The sequence below is a fragment of the Dendrobium catenatum genome, unplaced genomic scaffold, assembly GCF_001605985.2.
Source record: "Dendrobium catenatum unplaced genomic scaffold, ASM160598v2 fragScaff_scaffold_8, whole genome shotgun sequence".
Classification (NCBI taxonomy): domain Eukaryota; kingdom Viridiplantae; phylum Streptophyta; class Magnoliopsida; order Asparagales; family Orchidaceae; genus Dendrobium; species Dendrobium catenatum.
The window spans coordinates 369,396-394,421 of NW_021318470.1; the positions used below are offsets into that span (position 1 = coordinate 369,396).

Sequence of the window (25,026 nt, forward strand, 5' to 3'; positions counted from 1 at the left end):
ATACTTTTTTTGCATTAGATTCACAGCACCCCTGCATTGAGGATTTATCCTCTGTTACCTTTGCTTATTGAATGCTGCCAGTGACCTTCCTGAAGCCATCCTTCTTTTCAAGTATTTTGGTTGAGGTGGAGTTGGGTGGGTTTGTTCTGCGATCTGTGTCTTGCGAGTTTCTTTTTATGATCATCCTTTTTTTGAAAGCTTTTATTTTATTTTTTTTCTGATAATGATGGAGCCTGAACTCAATTTTCGCCAAGCAGCGGAGAGTAGCTGAGCTAAATGGCTTTGATGGCTTGGTTTAAGTTTATTCTAAGATAGAAGAAATTATTACGTGCGAAGTCTGGACGTAATTATACATCCAGACTGTGAGTATACTCAATGTACTTTTGTATTCAGTGTAAACTAGTATGTACACTCACATGTCTGAATGTAACTCTATGTATGGACTCCGCTCGTAATAATTTCTCCTAAGATTGAGGCTTCATTTGGAGAGATTATTATATGCGGAGTTTGGACACAGAGAACCGTTCAGTTTTGTGACTGTGAACAGTAAAAACACTGTTGTATACAGTCACAAAACCGAACAGTTCTCTGTGTCCAGACTCGCACATAATAATCTCTCCATTTGGGATAGCTTTCTTATGATTTTTTTAAAACAACTTTTTAGTACCAAAATTTCTTGAACTTGAAATTTTTATATCATAAAACTGTTTTAGAAAGTAGAAAGAAAATTATCCCAAACGAAGTCTAAATATCTCAAACAAGTTGCACCTGATTTCTTGCAGCTTTCATGGTCGCCTTGCAAACAAATATTTCGATTGAAGTGGCTATGGTGAGTTCAATAAATTGATACCCCAAGCTGGCTGAGTGACATTAGACTTAGCTCGAGAAAATTCGGGTTAATCACATGAGCTTTGGCTAAAGGATGTTGAAAGTTTTAAAGTGAATGAAATAAGAATGAAAAACAAATTTAATCTTGAGGAATTCACTTTATTCCACCACTCCCTCTTATTAGAATATCTGTTAATTTTCAGGCATAAACTTAGAAAAAATATGGCTAAGTCTTCATTTGTGATGGCTTTCTAAAAAGCAATAAGAAAGCCGTCTCAAATGAAATCTAAATGAGACTGAGTTTTGAAATTATTTAATTGGAATAAACTTACAGTTGTTTTTATGCACAATCCCAACAGCACCTCAGAGTTTTATTCTCAATATAAGAACAGTTCCTCTTCCTCCATTATCAATAGCTTGCATGAAGGCCTTTTGCATCAACAGATTGAAGTCGCTCTAAAACAGCCGTCCTCTCAGGCATGCTTGCAATGGCTCCCTTCACTTCAACACAAAGTGAAGCAGCTGCAGCTGCAGAAAGATGAACGCTAAGTGTCAATTTCAATGATATTTATTCTCCTGATCACATATAAATATCTCAATATTATACTATTTTATTATATATATCTGATAGGAAATACTTGAATTTGCAAGTAATTCAAAAGGAAATACTTGAGTTCGCAAACAATCCTAGCAATAATTGGTCCAAAATAGCGAGAAAAGCAAGAAAAACTGGACGAATCAGTCTAGAAACGATAGATTGCAATAGTGGAATCAAAGCAAAGCAAAACTCAAAGCAAGATGCAATTGATCCTCAATTCGAGAGGAGGATCGTCTCTCCCTAATCTCTAGATAAGAGAGTCTAGAGTCCAAGCAGCCAATAAACTCTAATTGAGAACAAATCAAAACATAATCCCTCCCTAAACATCTCATGCTCTATAATACAAAAATTTTCCTAATCTAATTTCCCTCTTAAGCTCAAACCGCCCCCTCCTTTTCAATTTGAACTTAAGTGGACTAGTAGGGCCCTCCAAGTGGGCGAACAAGGCAATGGGAGCCGGACTGCTTCCGCCTCCTGTAATACATCTGAGCTGGCCCTTGGGCCGGCAGGGCCAGTTCAGGGTGAACTGGCCTAACAATATCTTGACCAGATTTATTTCTAATAAGATTGTAATATAAAGGAATGAATACACCTTTAGATTGAAATCTGAGCTCACCAGCAAATTCCAAGCAGCCCTTCAAGCTCAAGCCCTCAACAAGAGCCACTGCAAAAGCAGCAGTGAAGGTATCACCAGCACCGGTTGTGTCGACGACTTCAGAAGCTGGGATGGCAGCTTGTCGTAATGCTTTTTCCCCTTCTACAAATAGAGCTGATCCTTTGGACCCAAGTTTTAAGAGGATTTTCTTCACACCCTGAAACCAAGCTTATAGATGAGGCAGCAGTTTGAGTATTATTATGTTCTTTGTATGAACAATAAAAACAAGAAAGTATGATCATGCTGGCACCGAGTATATAATGTAAGAATTAACTTCTTATTTTTTTCCCAAAAGAAAAAAAAGTTCGGAAATCTATTGCAATATTGATACTTTACATGATAAAATAATGGCTAATGAAATTGTTTTCACATATGGTATAGGAGTTTCTGGAGCTAATGAACCAACAACAGTTTCAATCCTTGGAAAGTATGAGTTACATCAACGGCAACTAATGTGGTTATTGGATTGGCATCAATAGAAAGTAATTTCGGGGGAAAAAGCAACAGAAAGCATATAAGCATTGTGCTTCAAACAAGTGCTCATGTTCTCTCCACAAAACTATTCGCATCACAACATAAAGACAATCACTGGTAAGTTTTACAAAATCACTTAGGGGTTGTTTGGTTTGAAGTAAAATAGGTGTAAAATATTCAAAATATATAGGGGTTTTAAAAATATTAGTGTTTGGTTTGAAAGTATTGGTGTTCCGTTTTAAGTAAAAGAAATGCAGAGTAAAATTTTGAAGTATTTGAAATCAACATCTATTTTAATTTCAGTATATTTGAAAATTGTTAGATTTGGCCAAGTATCAAATACACTGTAACTTATTTTTCATTGTTGCCTTGGTTGTCACCCATCGTCGCCCGTCCCCGCCACTAGGCCACCAGTCGTCCACAGTGGTCACCGGCCACCCCTGCTAGCCACTGCCCACCTTCACTGTTACTTACCACTGCCGTACCTGTCCTCCACAGCCACCCACTGGTCACTTTTGCCTGCAGCCGTATGACACCACTGCCACCGTCAGCCACCAGCCACCACTATTGTTGGGTTTTATACTTGATAAAGGTAGTGCTACATGCAACACTATATCTGACTCTGGCGACATCATAAAGCAAGTCCAGACCTGCTCCACTCTCTCTTCTATCTGACACTGATGTCTGCTCTCTGCATCCCTACCGAAAGATGACGACAACCTATTTTCTCAATACCACGGAAAGGCTTCTGCAGCATTTGGAATTTGAAAGTTATCTACTAATAACAACATGTAGCTAAAGTTAAAAAAAAAATTTGGTCAAGGAAAAATTATCTCCTCTGTTTTTCTCGTTTCTGTGGATAGATTATTTTATGCGGATACGGATGTCGTCCAGAGGAGAATCAGAATGTGTCACGTCATTTTTTTGCTGTGTGCCGGGTGAGGTGGCGTGTTCTGAGTCGCTTCCAAAAAGTCTGGTGTCCGCACAGAATAATTTATTGTTTTTGTGTTTACTGTTTTACTGCACTCCTTGAGGATTTCAACAATGCATCCTCATTTTACTTCAAGCAAAAAAAAAAAAAAAATACTTGCATTTATTTACAATCATCCAACAACTTTAAAACATATTAGATACATTGCATTCCTTTTACTCTGTATTCTTTTTTCAGCAAACTAAATAAGCCCTTGATACTTTCTTTTTGCTACTAAAATAATAATTATTTCCATATTCAACAAAATTTATGAACCTCTTTCTTTGTTGTTCGTGATAAATTGATGGTGGTGCTGGCATCATAAAATTTATGCAAGTAAAAAATACTCTTGAAAATAAACATTGACTGATGTTGCCACTGCAAAAGGAGGGCGAGATAGATTCCTTATAAAGCACATTATGTGATGTATATTTTGACTAAAATATTTTGGATTATTAATTATTTCTTTTTTGTCATGATTATTCGACAAGTTTTATACTGGTTGTCGACTACCTAGCGCAACTCTCCACATTTTTCATCCAGGACTTGAGACCTAGCCGTCGACTTGAATTATGGAGGTCAACCTTAAGGTCTAAAGGTTTTCGTTTGAGTAGATGTAAAATCGAATACATGTAGTGCAATTTTAGTAGTAATAGATCTAGTTGGAGGTTTGTGACTTTGAGTGATTAAGTCATTAATAAGAGTACACATTATAAACATCTTGGATCTATTGTTCAGAGTGCTGGTGAAATAAATGGGATATTATTAGTAGAATTCAAGTTGGATAGTTGAAGTGGAGGAATGCATCAGGCTTGTTGTGTGATAGAAAAGTACCACTCAAACTTAAGGGAAAATTTTATGAGATGGTGTGAGACCGACAATGACTTATGGTGCAGAATGTTGGCCATTAAAAGAGAAACATAATATTAAGTTAAGTGTTGCAGAGATGTGGATGCTCAGGTGGATGAGTGGCTTTACTCTTAGAGACACGATAAGAAACGAACATATCCGTGAAAAGGTTGGAGTAGCTCCAGTGGCAGATAAGATTGGAAAGAGTTGCCTTAGATGGTTTGGTCACATAAAACGGTGGCCTTCCGATGACACAGTTAGGAGAGTAGATGTATTAGATTTGGCCAATATTAAAAAAGGTAGAGGAACACCTAAAAAGATTTGGATAGAAAATATTAGAAATGACATTTCTTTATTAGATTTAAATGAGAATTTGGCTCTTAACAGGACACAATGGAGAAAAAGGATTTATGTAGCCGACCTCACGTAGTGGGATAAAGGTTTGATGTTGTTGTATTAATTATTTCCTTTTCAATTTATTATTTGGTAAATTATACTACTTTCATGTGGCACTGATACATGCTCAATCATGTCCTGCTACAGATGTCAGTTAGAAGCAAATAGTATACAAAATAAATGTCTCAAACTGAAGCTTTCCAAAAAGATTAAGGTATCAAGTAAAATACTAAATACCTTTATCAAGGATTCATATAGAGTCCGTGCAAACACCCTGACCAGCCAAGATTCAAATGGTATACTTTTATCTGCAGATTTTCTTCATACTGAGCCTTCTCTAATGTAATTATATCAGCAATGCTAATCCTTTTCTTAAAAAAATGCATTAAGAGCTTATTCTAGCAATAACATAAAATGAATGTAACTTATAATTAGCACTAAATGTTTTCTATGTATATTTTCTCCATTTTGTTCCTCTGCTTGCACAATGATGTCCTCAAAATATCTAACAATTTGCGACAATGTTTATGAATAAACATAAAATGTCAGTATGATGAATTTTGTCAAACACGCTGTAAACTCATAAAATTGAAAGGCATCCAAAAACAAAAAGTCATGCGGAAAGCTTCAAAATGTTCAACAAATCAGCTCATCTTCGAAAGTAAAAAAAAAAAGCACCATTTCATGGCATTTATGTTAAATGCTACATATATAACGGCATAGTAAGAAAAAAATCAGTGCTTCAATTCCTTATCAACAAATGCAACTATTGGAGGTAAGTTCAATTTTTAGTTTTCCCTCCCATCATTTCATGGATTTATTTGCAGCTTGACTGATCTGTTCAAATGCTACTTAGATAATGCATACCAAGAAGAAAAAGGTTGCAAGAGTTCTTATGAACATATGCAACTATTGGAGACTAGCAATTTTTGGTTTGCCCTCTCACCATTTCATGGCATTTCATTACAGCTAAAGTAATTTCATCGAAGGTCTCAGTTGGCATTCCAGTCAAACGTTCCAACTCTGATTCATTAGGGCTCAAAATGTCAACAGCTTTTAGGAGTTCATCTGGAATTGGACCTTCCACCCCTCCTGCGTCTAGAATTACTGGAACACCGGCATTTTTGGCAGCCTAATATGAATAAATTTCCAAAATAGCATCAGAATATGTAGGAAAAAAATGCTGGTAAAGACAGCATGGAAATATGGATAGCATGGGCATACTAGAAAATAAATTTTATGAATAAATCACTTACAAACGAAGTTATATCGAGAGATGTAAATGAAAATTCACCAAAATGGGAACAGTTTGCTAACCTTACACTCATATTTGTAAAAATCATGTTAGTCACAATGTGAATTGAATCACTCTTAGCTTGAAACTCGCCTACTTAGAGTAGCCTGGAGCCTTGAAACCAACAAGTCGTATAAGACTATAAAAGCTAACCTTAACTTGGACCTCAGTACTAAGTTATTGAACTCAACTAAAATACTTGTAAAGTTGCTAACTTGCTAGGAGTACTTGCCTAAAGTATTCGTCAACCTATTGAGTGTACTAGCAAAGAGTACCCACTAACAGACAAGAAGAACGCACCATGGGTATTCGCCGAGAAAACCAACTCGAGCAACTCGTCAGCAATAACCGATTGCTCGTTCGGAGTTGCCTCTGATTGACAAGTTGGTCTTGCCTGCTACATGATTAGCTACAGGGATCAATCTACTATTTTCTACATTTTGCACTAAATTGTTAGCTATGTCAACCATAGTTTCTGCCTATATAGGGGTTGGAGGTTAGGTGTAAGCATGTGAGATCATAAATTTTGAAATGAGATTTTGCATCAAACCTCTATTTCTTTAAATTATGTTCCTTAACTTGGTATGACTCACTCTATCTAGTCAAAGGGGTTCAGTCGGTTTTTTATAAACCAATTATCTAAGAAATTCTATAAGATCTCTCTCTCTCTCTCTCTCTCTCTCTCTCTCTCTCTATCATAAATTTTGAAATGAGATTTTGCATCAAACCTCTCTTTCTTTAAATTATGTTCTCTTAACTTGGTAGACTCACTCTAAAGGGGTTCAGTCGTTTTTTTTATTAACCAATTCTCTAAGAAATTCTATAAGAACTAGCTTCTCTCTCTCTCTCTCTCTCTTTAATTCTCAAGGTCAAGATTATTCTTCATCAAAAAATTGAATACATTAACAACAATAATAACATCAACAACAACAAGCTTTTATCCCAATACGTGGAGTCGATTATATGAATTATTTTTCTCTATTGTATCCTATTAAGATGATATTAACATTAGCCTTAAGCCCATATCTTTTTGCTTTAGTCATGGATGTTCTCACTAGACATTTGCAAGAGGATGTAACTTGGTGTATGTTTTTTGCTGATGATATTCTTCTTATTAACAAGACTAGAGAGTGAGTTGCAGGTAAACTTGAATTAAGGAGGTCAACCTTAGAGTCTAAAGATTTTCGCTTGAGTAGATCTAAAATTGAGTATATGGAGTGTAATTTTAATAGCAATAGACCTAGTGAGGGGATTGTGACTTTGGGCGATCAAGTCATTAACTCTTGTACATGTTTTAGATATCTTAGATCTATTGTTCAGAATAATGGTAAAATAAATGGGGATATTATCAGCATAATTCAAGTTAGATGGTTGAAGTGGAGGAATGCATCAGGCTTGTTGTGCGATAGAAAAGTACCCCTCAAACTTAAGGGAAAATTCTATAAGATAGTGGTGAGACCTACAATGTTTTATGGTGTCGAATGTTGGTCATTAAAAGAGAAGCATAATACTAAGTGTTGCAGAGATGAGGAGGCTTAGGTGGATGAGCGGTTTTACCCTTAGAGATAGGATACAAAATGAGCATATACGTGAAAAGGTTCGAGTAACTCCAGTGGAAGATAAGATTAGAGAGAGTCGTCTTAGATGATTTGGTCACATTAAACGGAGACCTTCCGATGACCCGGTTAGGAAAGTTGAGGTATTAGATTTGACTTATGTTAAGAATGGTAGAGGTGGACCTAAAAAGACTTGGTTAGAAAATATTAGAAATGATCTTTCTTTATTAGATTTAAATGAGAATTTGACTTTTAACAGGACATATTGGGCAAAAGGATTCATGTAGCCGACCCCATGTAGTGGGACAAAGGCTTGATGATGTTGTTGTTGTTGTTGTATTGTAGCCTATCAAGAGTTAAGAAATTTTTGAATCCATTTTGTAACTCCTTTAGCACAACAAAGATAATTTCAACTGATACTGGGTGAAGCTAGCATATGTAAATTTTTTTGGCATTTTCTTTGATTACTTAAAACCAATATTGAATGATTTCACAATCAAGGTAGAAAGTTGGAAGAAACTTTATAACTTAAAAGTCATGAATGGAAGAGTGATTAAAAAACTAAGCCCAAAGAACTGGGATAAGGTTAATCTTGATCTTAAACAAATTAGAAGTTAAATCAGAGATCCAAATTCAGTATATACAAAAACCTTCTTAAGCCTCCTTTTAGAACTACATGCATATGTGCCAGGAAAGCCGGAAATTGCTCAGATCACTATAGGTGAATCTAATCATATCTTTGCTTTCAAATATTTTGATTTTACCTATTTGATTCTCTCCATAATAGAATATATTATATTTTCTTCGGAATTATTGAACTTTTATGGCACAACTTTTTATATTTTATCATACTTATTATCCTAGACATGTTGACTGTAGCATTTATTGAATTTCACAGGGTAAAACGAAAGATATTGTATTTTGTATTGTTTTTACTAATTGAATAGCTGATATTTTTACTGTAAGCACACTGTTAATACAAGCATTGGAAATAAATATGGGTATGTGGTTGAGTAATAGTTGATCGTTATTATTGTTATAGTACTGTGATAATAATATGTGTGAGGACAAATAAAAATTAGTTTCACTGACGTTGGCTAGAGACTAACTGATATGTCTAGGACAGTGGACCAACGAGCTTTCCTTTGAATACCGTGGTTTGATGTTATTCTTTATTGATTCATGTGATACTGATTGGGAGTTAAAATACTTTATTATTGTGCTGACGGACAAAGAGTGTCGACTATGTTTACTGAGCCAACGGGATACTGATACGGATTACTACTGCTTATTGAAAAAATATCGCCTAAGCCATAACTTCTTACTTGTTTAGTGTGACTATTGAAATACATTTTATTGATTCGTTGTTACTGTTATTGTATGATCTTACTGCTTTATTGTACTATTTAATGATTTATTGTCACTGTACGAAATTTTTTATTATTGCATTGCTTTACTGTTATTGCCACCAGTTTTACTGATGACACTATAATGATATTGTTACCAATACACACACTAATAGCATTATTGAACTGTTGTTGATCCTACTAAAGATTCACTGATACTGTTATTATTATTGATTCACAGTATTGATACTAAGCATATGAATAAGATACTAATATAGAAAAAATGGATAACATGTGTACATCATTATAGGGTTTTACTTCATTGATATAATTTCGCCGAACTTTACTGATGTTTTGGTTTTACTGCTTTATATGATTGCATTACTAATTGATAATACTGATACGATGACTGTTTTATAGATTCAACACCTATACTAGTTTAGTGTCTTCCGTACTGTACTGTTTTATTGGCTACATACATTATTACTATTGCGCATTTTCACGTACATTTTAATGTTTCTACATCGATTCATGATCATAAGATTGCTATTGTAATGAATTTACTAACGACATGTATACTACTTCTTTATTGTGCTCTGAGTTAGTTGTTTGATTTGATTATTTGTTGGGCTCTTGAACTCATTATATATGGTTAAATGATTTTAGGTCAGGTCAGGTCATGGTAGGGGAGCAGAGGTGTGAGATTAGTCAGGATCCTTCAAGTTTAGGTCCTTGTTATTTTAGCTATTATTTTGTACTCAGAATAGAGTAATTGCGATATAATTATATAGAACTTGAGTTGCGTACATGATTTTTTTTAGAAAATGAATACATATGTATATATTGATGTTTTAATTGATAATTTTATTTTCATTGACATTCATAATGATAAAAAAATTAGGTAGCTTTGATTGTTGTATATTAAAAAAATAAAAGAATAATTCTTTCAAATTAGATTTGGGGTGTCACCGCTATGATCTAGTTTCCACCCATCTGCATTTCAATCACCATAAAATATCCTGAGATTATGCAAACAATTCAACTCAAATCATTTTCAAGTTCACATTATGGAGTTTGAAGAAACTTTATTCTTTGAATATCTTATCCCTCTAAAGTGTACAATACAAGTAAGAAGCCATAAATTCTACCAAAGCCACGTGTTCTAGGTCCACGTGCACTTCTACAAATTTGGAAAATGTGGCTTGTCAAAATTCCAATAGGCTCCATTACAAGAACAAAGTATCTGCAAACACTGATTCGGGTATCAATTTTTAATAAGACTGTAAATTTTTAGTTTTACAAATTAGAATCACGGCCAAGAGAAACACCTATCAGCCGCATGAAATTCCTAATCGAAGGAGTGCTATATATAACATACAACAGTGATTTCCATCAACCCATTCATCTTAGAAAATTCCATTTAAAATAAGATTGAGCCCCAAGAGAAAAAAAAAGGAATATTTTTTCCTTAGAATAACACAGAAACACTTACCTCGGCAAATTGGATGTTGATTCGATCCGGGATCTCCCGCTGAAGCAGCACCACACCTGCAGTGGCCACTATCTTCAGATCCTCCCGACGTACCTTCTCCGGCCACCCCCGCATGTTTGCGCCTCCGATGATGATAATAGAGTTCTGGCCATCGGGTTCCAGCATGACTACAGCAAAGCCAGTAGGGGCCGCGACGACGCGTGCAAGGCGGTCAAGCCGAACGCCACCAAGGCGGAGCGCGTCCTCAATGAGTCGTCCATGGGCATCGTCGCCAATCTGGCCAACAAAGTAGGTCGGGTGCGCAAGGCGACCGCTGCAGCATGCCTGGTTCGCACCCTTCCCGCCAGCGAGGGTCTGGCCGTCGCGGGCAGCTACGGTCTCGCCTTGTTTGGGAAGGCGATCGATCTCAACGTATATGTCGGCGTTTGCTGAGCCGACGACAACGAGCGGCTTGTTGATGTCTGCGGAGACGGCGGAAGACGACAAGGTGGCGGCGGGGGTAGCAGCAGAGGCAAAAGTGAGGCGACAGGGTACATTGGATCCGTGGTTGGGATCGGCGCTAAAGCAGAATGAGAGGAGACTGGAAGTGCAGAAGTGACCATTTTGGAGTTGGGAAAACGCTCTCATCCTTCAACGCTTTCGAATTTCCTCTTCTGTGTGAAGCCCTCGATACGGACATAATTTGATCGATATGTGATAAGTTCAATATTTCTCTAATAAAATAACATAATAATTTATTTGGGATATATATTTTAAGATTATTTAATTAAAATGAGAGTAATATCATATATATTTTATCTCATCAAACAATATTAATTTTTTTATTTTTAAATATTATAGTTTTTCTCAACTTAAGGAATTTTTTGTTCACAATTATCAAATATTATATATCTAATTTAGAGTACTATGATATGTTAATAATTTTAATATTATAAAAAATAAAGATTTATTTTTTAAAATATCATTAAATGCCGACAAATTTGATAGAAATCTAGATGTTTTTTTATTTAGAATATAACAATTTTTTATAAATTTATTAATTAAAAATGCTTGCAAATGAAATAATTAACACTTCTTAATAATATGTCATTATATCAAAGCATTGTGAACTAATCAACCATTAAGAGAAAATAAATGAATTAAGCAAACATTTTATTAATAGTTTAAAGTGTTCTAAAATTTTGTTAGTCTAAGACCTTAAAATACATATATATTTAAAATCTATCTATTCAAATAGCCACTTTGATAATTTGAATCAATAAGTGACACTAAGCTAATATAAGGTTCACATTCCTCTAAGAAAAACTAAATAATGAAGTATGTTAGGCCTTATGCTTTGATAATTGATCGAAGAAAGGTACTTGAGATCGTACTTGCTGAGCTAAATTGATCATTTTATCAATCCTATAAAGAACTTTGACTTTTGCAAGGCATATCAAATTGGTCGGTTGGTGATGACTTTGATTGAATTAGCTTGGAAGCATATCCATATATGTCAGTCAAATACAAGTAAACATGCATATGCTTATTTATTGAAGGGTATCTTTTTCTAGCTTGTTGTTAAGGGCATGTTTGACATAGTACACCAATTGCAACTTTCAACCTTTTTTTTCCACACCAATAATGACTTAACTTTAGTATCATGTACTCCATGATACAAGTAAAGAGCTTCATCGGTTAGGGGATATAGTGGATGGATGGTCTTTAATTTAACAAAGGTTACCTCACACTTGGCCAACCCACTAGAAGGTATTTGACTTCTTCAACCCTTCTGAAATGTAAGGCACTCTATTAGCTAATTGTGTAGTAAAATACTTGAGATTGAAGGATTATTCTTCATTTTTCAGGGTTTAGAAAGATCACAATAGGGTAGTCATTGCACAAACTTGGCACCAAACGTGCATTTCATTGGGTTTAGCTTCAATCTAATTTTCTTTTGCGTGATGAAAAAGATTCTAATAAATTAATAAGGATAATATTTTTCTTTTTACTGAAATATCATCAATGTACACTTTTGAGTTCTACCATATATTATATCATAAAATATTATTTTCATATAATTCACTGACTCATGTACTCTTCAACCTAAACATCATCATTGTGTATCCAAAAATACATTTACTGGTGATGAACTTGATATTATGTTCATCGCCCAATTTAATCTCAATGTACCATGAGAATACTTTTGGAAAACTTAAACATGAGTGACTAACCATGGAATCTCTCGGTTGTTGAAGTTAAAAAAATTTATATGATTCATTTGGGCATACATCAATAACCTTTTTGAAGTATACACACAATATCCATTTTCTAATGACCATATTTAAGATCTGCTCTATGTATGTGACCTTCTAAATGAATCCAACAATAAATAGCTTATTCACTTCCTCCTAGCCTCCTAGGTTATCACTTGGATTTTAGTAGAATGATTTCTCTTCTTATTTTAGGTTGGCCAATTACATAGTTTAACACAGAGCTTATGACAATAGACAATGAGATAGATATCAATTATCTTGGATGATAACAATTAAAGTTATTAGTGTTAGGTTTAAGCAAGTTTTATTAAGCTAGAAAGGTATTTAACTTTTCATGCAACACTAGTATGGAGGAGAATTTGAATCCTCCTCTTAGGTCAGTTGAGACTTTCATGGTCATGAGCTTCATTTGGAGGTTTTTCATATTTTGTTTCTTGGTTTTATTTTGATAGTCAACATAAACATGAACTACGATGAGGAAATATCACATTAAAGTAGCCACGTCTTCCCAAACCATTACTATAACATCAGATGCAAGAAATTTGAAGATAATATGAAAAGAGAATACCACAATTTAGAAACTGATGTGAAGCTATTGGACAAATATTGTGTTATAGGGTAAAGGTGTCCATTGCAAAACAACATTTGTCAATACACTTATCATCCATTAGATTAACCTCCAAGGTGACCAACACTTTCATAATCTCACTCTGTTCACAAGTAAACCTAATAAGACTCAGCCATAATGCTTAAAATTTTTATTAGACTAGCTTCATTTGGTTGATCAAATGTTAGAAGATAGCATTAACTAAGATATTTATATCAATCAAGATATAAAGTCTCATGTAGTTACTTTTAATCCTACAAAAGAGACTTTAAGGAAAGGAATTCAAAGCTGGGAATAGAAATAGTGATGGATACATGAATGTTGATTTGACTTGTCCAAAACTTCATCATAGATGAATGACCTTTCGGAGCAATAGGGCAACTTACATTGTTGTTTATAGCAAGAAGAAGTAGATGCACCACAAATGTTTTTAAATAAAATATTTTAAACAATCTCTAGTAGAGAACCTTAAAGATTCAACATTTTTTTCTTTTTATTGCCACTCTTATCAAACCCTCAATCAATCTTGATTACTTGAAGGTGTCAAAGTGGGGTTGGTCGATGAAATTTTTTTATTATCTTTAATGAGTGTAAAAATTGCATCAATATCACTAACACTTTATGGGAGGGGTGTTTGGGCCAACAATGTCAAAGAAGTCAAGATTTTCAACACTAGTGATTATGGTGGTAGTGATTCAATCAGTGTTTGTTATCATCATGAAAAGTATCTTGTAATGTATAATGCCTTAGTATTTAAATTAGAAGAATTGTATATTTTTTATCTTTTTAATTATTACCAAAGCTACTAATTATCCATTAATTTAATAATTCTAGCAAAATTCACTACAAATCATATGCATCAAAACATAATTCTATATTCATTCTTTCAAAATACTATTTATAATATCGAGGAGCTCATTTAATACATTAATTTATCTTTCATCTCTTGACTGTAAAATAATAAAAGAAAATACATAACAAAATAAAACTTGAAAATACTGATCAACCCCACTCTATGGGATCTTGACCCTTTCCGAGACCTGAAATCAAAATCATATAATGAGCTTAAAAAGCTCAATAAGCAACCAAAACCTACCACTACATTCAATATAAGATGAAAGAATCAATATGTAAATATTTCCAATCCAAATAAATATAAATTATTATACTATTAACATAAATAATAATTAATCTATGCAATCAATATCAATGATAAGTAGAAACTAATATGATTAGTAAAATTAGAGTATCTCAATAAGCAAAAGAAGTCCATCAACCTATAAGAAAATTAGTAAAAAGTTTACCAATCAATAATATGTGATGTACAATAAAACAAGCCTCAATTTTCTATCAATTATATTCATGTTGATGGTTCTATTATCTATTTCTATCAATCACTATGACTTGTATGACTTGTATCAGTATGTCATATCAATATGTTATATTAATATGCTATATAAGTATGTCTATCAATGTCCCAATCACATGATGTGTCATATTATATCAATTCCAATATAAATTCAATCAGTTCTACATAAGTTTTTCTTATCAATCAATTCATATGCCTTTATATAAATGCATGTAAATATGGATATAATTATGAATAACAAAAAAAAAAGGTATTACATTCATCTAGTTATATGGTATTTTATTATATCTTGTATTATTATCAAGCGTTAGATGGCTATCTTGTAAGAGTCGTCACTCCTGTCTGTTGGCATATCTTGTCCCCTTATAACTCCCTATCTTGTATCTTATATCGGGATTACACCATAACCCGTAATTTAAAAGAAAGCCCATCAACCCACTCTCTTGTACAAAGTATCTTGCTCCAACCAACTTGAATCAATTTTCAAGTAACCAACCTATTTTATAATATCATATTTATATTATATCAATCATATCATTTTCTATGCCAATTTAGTTTCACACATGAGATGTAATAATTTATGAAATATAAGAAAATCTATTTAATAAACAAAGAAGGTCAGCGCTGCCACATTGAAATCGAAGCTTCAACATTGATCGATATGATAACATTTACATTTACTCATTAGTCCCTTAGTAGCTAAAGTAAAAATTGATAATTTAAAATCACTTAAATATATGATTCTACAAAACTATTTAGAAGTAATTTGAAATGAAAAAAGATATAATTCAAATTTGAAAAGACATAATATTTATCCCAATTAGTCATTATTGTTATTACTTATTTTTTAAAAAAATTGTCTACTATTTTTAAAAATATAAAATTACTTATGAATATAGAATGAGTAATGTAGTATAGATATTAGTTGCTTATAGTTTAAATATAGAATTTATAAGTGCACTATTACATATTCTAGATTATTGATTTTATCCTTTTTAGTTAAATAGTAGGATGCAATTGAAATCAAGCTATAACTGATACTAGGTTTTTAATGTACTTATCTTTTCATTTTGAACTATTTTATTTTGCTTTTTTTATATTTTTCTTTCCTTCTTATTTTGTGAAGTGCATACTTAACAATTTTGAATATCAATATTTTTTTCTTTTCTATCAAATTATTTTGAATTAATGTAAGGATTTAATTAATTGTCTAGTCATTTTTAAGTTTAACTATAATTTTTCTGATTTAAGCTACTTGTATCTAATCCTTAAATTTACTTATTCATTTTTAATTTATTTGTCAATATAAGTCAATGTATAGTTTCTAAATTCAAAGTTAAGTCAATAACTTAAATGATCTAGATTAACTCAAGGTATCTCATTTTTCTCAGATTTAGATCCATCTGAGTGAATATATACTCCAGTATATGATGATCAGTAAGGATATCTCACATCTGACGTCATATAAATAGCGTCTCTTGATCTTTAAAATAAAGATGACATTAATAAGTTCTAAATCATGTGTTAAATAGTTCCTTTAATACGATTTCAACTGCCTAAAAGTATAAGCTATAACTTTCTCATTACGAATAGCATCAAAATATATCCCAATCTATTTAATGATGCATTAGTGAATACCTAAAAATTTTTTGTACAAGATGGAAGTATCAGAATTAGAGTAGAAGTAAAAAAAAATCCTTTATCTTTTGAAAGTTAGCCTCACACTCAGATGTCCAAATGAAAGTTGTTGACTCTCGTCAAAGGTGTAGAAACCTAGGAGAATCATTTCATAGTTTTTTTTTGTAATAACCAGCCATGTCTAAGAAATTGCATACATAAGATACAATAGTAAACCTCAACCAACTAGCAACCTAAATCTTCTAAGGATATGTAAAAATACTTGCACTACTCACCATATATCCTAGAAAAGAAATACTTCTGGCCAAAACTCACTTAGAGAATTTAACATACAACTAATGCCACCTCAGAGTCTTCCGAATGATCTTCAGATGTATTGGATGATTTTCTTCATATATAAAATAAACCAAAACATCATCTATAAAGGCAATCACAAACTAATTCGATACTCTCGGAATACCCTATTCATCAAATCCAAGAAAATTGTTGTTGCATTAGTCACCCAAAAAAGTATGACTAAGAACTCATAGTGTCTATTCCAAGTGCTAAAAGCATTTTTCATCACATATGTCTCCTTAACCTAATAATAACCAAGTCATAGATCGATCTTAAAAAAACACAGAAGATCCAATAAGCTAATCAATTAAATCTTCAATAATTGGGAAATGATACTTATTAATAGTGACTTTATTTAGTTCTTTATAATAAATGCATATATATGCATTATACCATCATTCTTATTGACAAATAGAATATGTGCTCGCCACAGAGACATACTAGGTTGAGCAAATCCTCTGTCTAATAGCTCTTGAAGCTATACTAATTTTAACTTTTAAAACTATGTAGGTTCCATCCTATATGAAGCCTTAGATTTCGAAGTTGTACCCAAAAAATAAATCAATAGAAGGCAAAGTGACTAACTCCTTTGAAAAGATATCCAAAAACTCTTACATTATCAAAACATTAGAGATAAATCTATAACCTATAATGTTGTCCCTGGCCGATGCCAGAAATACCATACACTATTTCTTCCAATAGATTATCCATTTTCATAACAGTGATCAAGAAAGACAGAACTCACCTAATTTCCTAAAATAAATGCCTATCACTGACCAAAAATAATATGACTTGCTTCTTTAAATAATCAATCTGAGCTTCTTACCGACTCAACCAGTCCATAACCAAAATAATATGAAACTCAAAAATAGGTAATAAAATCATACTAGACCTCCACTTCTTATCAATTGTTTCTAATTCACAAAAGCATATTCTACTAGCTACAAAACCCTCTCTAATTTGTAAAGTAATAAACAAAGAAAAAAGATAATAATACTGAAGGTAAGTGCAGTAAATTGAATTAATGCTAAAAGATAAATAAATGATTAACTCCAAAATTAAACAAAATATGACAAGGATAATAAAAAATATAAGATACAATTATAAAAATATTTGGGTCATCTCAATCCTCCTATTGAGTCAAACTTTATACACATGCTTGAATCAAAGTTGGAGCAACATAACGACTGGGCTCTCTCTACCTTGAGGATGGTCTTCCAACTATATAACCTATTACTGAACTAAAACCAGAACCACCATCTCTTCCTGATGAACCCTTAGAAAATATGCAGATTGAAACTATCCTTGGTCTCCCCATAAATATGATTGACCTCTCATACTTCGGCTCAAATCATCAGTCGAGTCATGTATGTGGACTCTAAACTATCCTGTGCCCAACCGCACAAAAAATACTATCCTATCATCCTATAGCACAGAATAAAATGTCATTTGCTATGACTACAGTATGCTGGTGATCCCGTAACAAAACCAGAATTTGCTACACCAACATTGTTAGGAACGGATACAGATGGCCCACCTCTCCTAAACTCTCTAGGGCTAAACCTACTCGTCTTCCGATAAAATCTACTACCATAAGTCTCACTATCAAATTGCTTTTTACTAGTAAATTATCACAGCTGGGTAACTATCATATTATTTTCAATCAAATAAGCTCGCTCTACCAACTCAAAGAAATAGAGATGTAAAATGGGACTAATGGATGACTCATACTGTCCTGCAAACCTATAAGAAATCCTTAGTACTTCTCCTTAGGAGTGCTGACTAATTGCATAATATGTTTGGCTAAAGTAGTAAAATCTATCTCATACTTCATAACAATCATGTTTGCCTGAACTAATTTCAATAAAGTCTTTTGCATATACTGATGTATAGAAGGTTGTATGAACCAGGCTCGAAATATATCAAAAAATTCCTCACAACTAATTAGAGAATTCATTATTTTCTTCCTTAAAACTTCTCCTTCTATTAGCCCATCCATCAGTACTCAGCCTCTCCATTTAATAGAAAAACTTTCAATGATACATTCCTCTTAGGAGGACACTACATACCATCAAAAGTCTTATAAAACCTTTTCAACTAGTCATCTACTGTTCTGGGCTCAATAGCTCTCCTAGCCTTATAGGTTTTAATCTAAAAAACATTTATAAATGGTAATCTATATCATCATATTGAACAACATAAACTCTACTATGTGCCTCACCCATCAGCTGGGCTACTAGACAATTAAACTGTTAAATAATATCAGAATTAACTGTAGGAATAATACTATGTACGGGTGTTGCCTAGCTGGCACTCTACACGTCTATCATATCTAAGTCTGGTGGAACCATAATCACATAGAACGCTCAACTAAACATATATACACATTAAAATAAATTAGAATGAATGCCTAAAAACACTCAAAAATACCCCCACTTGACTTTCAGACCCTTTCCCATAGCTATATTTTATGATCAATTTCCAAAATTAATGTTGTTATACAAAAAAGCCTTGTCACAACCCAACCCGATAAGATCCATAGACTAGATAGGTCCTATCGCATTGGTTTGCAAAAGACAAATTCAAGAATCAACATTTTAGAAATTATTCAAAATTTTTATCTAATTTTTAACTTTAAAGCATTAATAAACACAGAGCTACCAGTAACATCAATTATACTAAAAATAACTCATCCATAAAATTCTCTTTTTTCATTTCATCATCAAAATGAACATATAACTACAATGTATGATTACAGACTGAACTACATAACAAAAAATACAGGTATCTACATGATTATAATATCAGGAATTTAAATACAAGTGTTGGAAAAATAAATAAACACCCACTTTATATCAGGTAGAATTCTGACTCTTATGCCTTCCAATATATAGAATTCAAAAAATTCTGACTCTTATGTCTTCTAATAGATATAATTCGTAGAATTCTGAGAACAAAATATGCATATAACACTATATTGTGCCCTTGGCTCTTTTTTTCATCCATATCAGGTAGAATTCTGACTCTTATGCCTTCCAATATATAGAATTCAAAAAATTCTGACTCTTATGTCTTCTAATAGATATAATTCGTAGAATTTCTGAGAACAAAATATGCATATAACACTATATTGTGCCCTTGGCACTAAAATGTGCATTTAGCACTAGAACAAACTTTCTCCTTCCATCCCAAAACTCCTCAAAATCATAGATTTCAACCAATTAAGCATATAATTCAATATATAACTGATATATCATCAAAAAATCATCTTGATCAGGCTCGAATCTCGATGCAAAATTGAGTTGTAAGCTTCCAAAATTAAATTCAAGAGCATTTGAGCTTATAGTCAAACTGAGCGTCTCGGAAATACGAACCCAACGACACCAAACTCAACCCAATCCGATCCCAAATGTGTCTGAATCAAAGACCCAAAGCGCTGTTGGGAGATCCGAACCACAATTTGAGTTACCAAACGGTCTCCGATTTTCACGAGCTTATACTCGAATCGAACGTCTCGACGAGACGAATCCAACGAGCCTAAGATCACCAAATTCCAACATCATCAAGGCCTTCAAATGTCCAACAAATGGCCTATGATCAAGAGATTCAATATCGACCTTCCATTCAAACCACTTCCGATTCGCCCTTGATCTCACACCTATTTACAAGCCATGTCACTCCAGAAAAACTATAAATAGAGCCCTCATTTTTTACAAGAGGTCTCAAGTGAAGAGAAAGGAGAAGAAGAGAAGGGAGGAATTTGGGAGCTCTCTTGCCACCGACCATCGCCGGAGTTCTTGCCGACCACCGCCGAGGTTCCTGCCGACCACCACCAGGGTTCCCGCCGACCACCACCAGTTTTCCTGCCAACCATTGCCGGGCTTCCTGCCGACCACCGCCGTTTTTCCTGCCGACCATTGCCGGGGTTCCTGCCGACCACCGCCGGTTTTCCTGCCGACCACTGCCAGGGTTCCTACCGACCATCGCCGGTTTTCCTGCCGATCACCGCCTGAGTTCTCTTCTAACCGTAGCTGAAGCTTATCCCAACTACTGCCTTATTTTGGTCGGTTTATCAATCATCACCAGATTTTTGTCTGTTACTAACTTGTTGTAATTCTGACATCTTCAAGTAAAGGGGTGAATCAAACGTTGTAACCAATCCAGATATAGTGAAAATTTCTCATCTGAGCCAGGCCCCGTGGTTTTTCCCTTTTTGGGTTTTCCACGTAAAAAAGTTTCTGGTGCTTCTCCCTTAATTATCTATTGGTGTGTTGGATATACGTATATTGCTAAGACGTTATATTTTTTACTCTACTGCCACGTATATTCCAGCCGCAACAGTTTGGCGCCGTTTGTGGGAACGCTTTTCCAATATTTCTTCAATGGCTGATCGAAGTAATACCAGCAATAGATTCTCTCACTCTAATACGCATCGAACTAGATTCCCATCTGGCAATCATGGACGTCGTAATTATCAGAGGGAAGGGCCTTCTTCCTTGGAAAATTGAATACGTATGATGGATGATTAGCAGACAAGGATCCTCGAAATATTGGAGGAGGTAGGCCAGCAAAGGATGCCGTCTCAAAATGATGAACCTCCTCTCCATCATCGCCAACAATATGATATGGATCAGCAATTTGAAAATGTTCATCAAACTCATGCTCCTCCTCCGCAATATAATCCAGAAATAGATGATGCTGCTAGTTCAACACATCCTCCACCTAGAGCCCATCATATGCAAAATCTTCAACCCGCTCTAGATACTCTTCGCGATGTCATAAGAGATGAATTACGACGACTCGTCCAAGAAGAATTCCCAATAAGGGATAGAAATCATTTCAATATCCAGCGAAGCTTTCAAGAATCTTCTCCGTTAACATACGAAATTCTTATACACCCTATTCCAATAGGGTTCAAGCTATCACACATTGATGCATACGATGGGTCATCTGATCCCTATGAACACATTGATCATTGTCGAACAGTTATGCACATACAACGAGCTTCTGATGCGTTTCTTTGTCAAGTTTTTCCTGCAACCCTAAAGGGTCAAGCTCGCACCTAGTTCTATGCTCTCCCTAGAAATACAATCCATAGTTTTGTTCATCTTGCAAAACTCTTTGTCGAATAGTTTGTTGTTAATAGAAGAATTATTAAAGATTCATCACATCTCTCTGGAATTCGTCAAAATGAAGGAGAATCTTTGAAAGACTATTTTCAAAGATTTTCTTCTGAAGCTTGACAAATCCCAGGCGTTGATCCTGAATTACTACGAGGTGTTTTTCTTGGAGGGTTGCGTGTGAGACCTCGTTCCTTTGCTGTTGCTGTAGCTGCTGGGAAAAGTGATATTTTTCCCAGGATCGTCCGGGCCGATTGGAGATCGTCCAGGCCGATCTGCACTGTAGAAATCAAGATTATTATTGTCATTTTCATCGAAGCCGTGGGCATACAACTGAAGCTTGTAGACAATTGAATGAAGAAATTGAAAGGCTAATTCAATAGGGATATCTTCGTCAATTCACTCAAAATCCACCTATGCAAAATGAGGCTAATCCTGCTGGGGGCAAAATCAACAGCAGCAACATCAACAGCAACAAAGGCAACAACATACAAACCGCCAATGACATCCCTTAAAATTGCACCATATCATCAACGAATTGCTCGCCACTATAATCGAAAGGTGAAACCCCGATGCATCTCAGTTGGAGATCTAGTTCTGCGAAGTCTTGAAGCAGCTGGAAAGGGCCCCCAATGTAACAAGCTATCACAATTATGGGAAGGCCCTTATATGGTGGCATCCATGATCAAACCTGGAACATTCAAGTTAAAAGATGACGACAGAAAAATGCTGCCCCGTACTTGGAATATTGGAAATCTCCGCAAATATTATCAGTAAAACTATTTTCTAATTGAATTATTATGTAGCCTTTCTATGTCCATCATGAAATTTGGTACTATCTTTTATATAGTAAAACTTTGCTTGATCATTATCATTTTTGTCCTCTTCTTTAAACAGAAGAATATAAGTGGTCCTAAAATAAAACATTAAGCATAGCATTGATTTGAGAAAAACATAATATTCATTGTATCTCAATCAACAGACGATCAATCCCAGGGGGATTCGATCCAACCTCATCCACACAAGTTAATGTCATCAAGCGATGCTTTGACAACACAACTTTGGATAGGTTTAATATCCTAAGAGGATATATATATCATCATTTTCAAATTTTATGATCAATCTTATAGGGATTTGATCCAACCTCATCCACATAGGTTAATGTCATCAAGCAGTGCTTTGACAACACAACCTTGAATAGGTTAAACATCCTAAAAGGATGTCTCTTATTTCTTTCAAATCAATAAAAAATAAATAAATAATAAAATATTTTTCACTATTAAACTAAATGAATCATAAATTCTTAAGAGAATTAAAAATAAATAATAAAATATTTTTCACTTCTATCAGCTAGGAAATGACAATTTGTGCGGGTAGCGACTACGTGATATAGATTCCAAATTACAATACCTATATTTAATGTTGCTATAACAACATATGGTAACACTATGTTAAACGTCGCTATATCATAGATAATTACAATTTATAACATGATTAAACATGTTATACATTGACCATTCCATTACAATTTTATAACTTATTACATTTATATATTCCAATATATAAATGATATGAATAACTTGGTATAGGATGTGTATTTCATTTATACAAGTATATTGTTTATATATGTAATACTTCAGCACAAGATATCATATGTATTTTCGGACTTCTAAGATTTCGACGTCCGAAAATAGGAGGCAACTGATATATCATCAAAAAATTATCTTGATCAGGCCCGAATCTCTATGCAAAATTGAGTTGTAAGCTTCCAAAATTAAATTCAAGAGCATTTGAACTCCGATTTCAGCGAGCTTATAGTCAAACTGAGCGTCTCAAAAATACGAACCCAACGACACCAAACTCAACCCAATCCGAGCCCAAATGAGTCTGAATCAAAGACCCAAAGCGCTGTTGGGAGATTCAAACCACAATTTGAGTTACCAAACGGTCTCCGATTTTCACGAGCTTATACTCGAATCGATCGTCTCGATGAGACGAATCCAACGAGATCAAGATCACCGAATTCCTACATCATCAAGGCCTTCAAATGTCCAACGAACGGTCCACTGGTCAACCCGGGTTGACTCAGTCAACTGGGTTGACTCGGGGTCCAAGTCAGGGCTCGACAGAGTCGACTCGACTCACTGAACCCACTGGAGGGGGTCTCGAGGTCTGACTTGGTCAATTTGACCAAGTCAACCTTTTGACCAAGGTTCTGGGCAAAATCGAGGTCAACAGGCTCAAGTGAAGAGAAAGGAGAAGAAGAGAAGGGAGGAATTTGGGAGCTCTCTTGCCACCGACCATCGTCGGAGTTCTTGCCGACCACCGCCGAGGTTCCTGCCGACCACCACCGGGGTTCCCGCCGACCACCACCAGTTTTCCTGCCAACCATTGCCGGGCTTCCTGCCGACCACCACCGTTTTTCCTGCCAACCATTGCCGGGGTTCCTGCCGACCACTGCCAGGGTTCCTACCGACCATCGCCGGTTTTTCTGCCGATCACCGCCTGAGTTCTCTTCTAACCGTCGCTGAAGCTTATCCCAACTACTGCCTTATTTTGGTTGGTTTATCAATCATCACCAGATTTTTGTCTGTTACTAACTTATTGTAATTCTGACATCTTCAAGTAAAGGGGTGAATCAAACGTTGTAACCAATCCAGATATAGTGGAAATTTCTCATCTGGGTCAGGCCCCGTGGTTTTTCCCTTTTCGGGTTTTCCACGTAAAAAATTTTCTGGTGCTTCTCCCTTAATTATCTGTTGGTGTGCTGGATATACGTATATTGCTAAGACGTTATATTTTTTACTCTACTGCCACGTATATTCCAGTCCGCAACAATAACAATAATTAAAATATAAACACATTTTATTTAGAATGTCATGAAATGTTATAATGATAATCAGCTAAATGTAATACTCAACAGAAATGTACTGTTTTAGAAAATAATCAAATTAGTAGAGATAGTTAGGAATATTATCTTGAAGCTTTAATTATACTACATCATTATATTTTCATGTCAGAATTATTTTCTAATCAATTAAAATACAAAATTCCTAAAATCCTCAATATAAATTTACAGAAAATACCTAAATGTTCAAAATAATTCTCTATAACATATTGAAAGTTACGTGGTGAAAATTTTGCAGATAACAAGCTATCCTTATTTTCACTAACAGAATTATAACTTAAATTAGAAAATTATGGATTTATTCATATTTTTTTAAAAACTGTGATTGACAAAAT

General features: G+C 34.4%; 1 protein-coding gene across 1 annotated transcript; it reads right to left on the reverse strand.

Annotated features, from left to right (window-relative positions):
• Positions 1-966: 966 nt before the first annotated feature.
• Positions 967-11,135, reverse strand: LOC110091950 (ribokinase). Its single transcript, XM_020816265.2, has 4 exons — positions 10,459-11,135; positions 5,717-5,902; positions 2,043-2,238; positions 967-1,356 (listed from the first exon to the last, which is right to left on the reverse strand). The coding sequence occupies exons 1-4, from the start codon at positions 11,083-11,085 to the stop codon at positions 1,238-1,240; spliced, it is 1,128 nt and encodes a 375-aa protein (XP_020671924.1). The 5' UTR covers positions 11,086-11,135; the 3' UTR covers positions 967-1,237.
• Between the last annotated feature and the right edge of the window lie 13,891 nt (positions 11,136-25,026).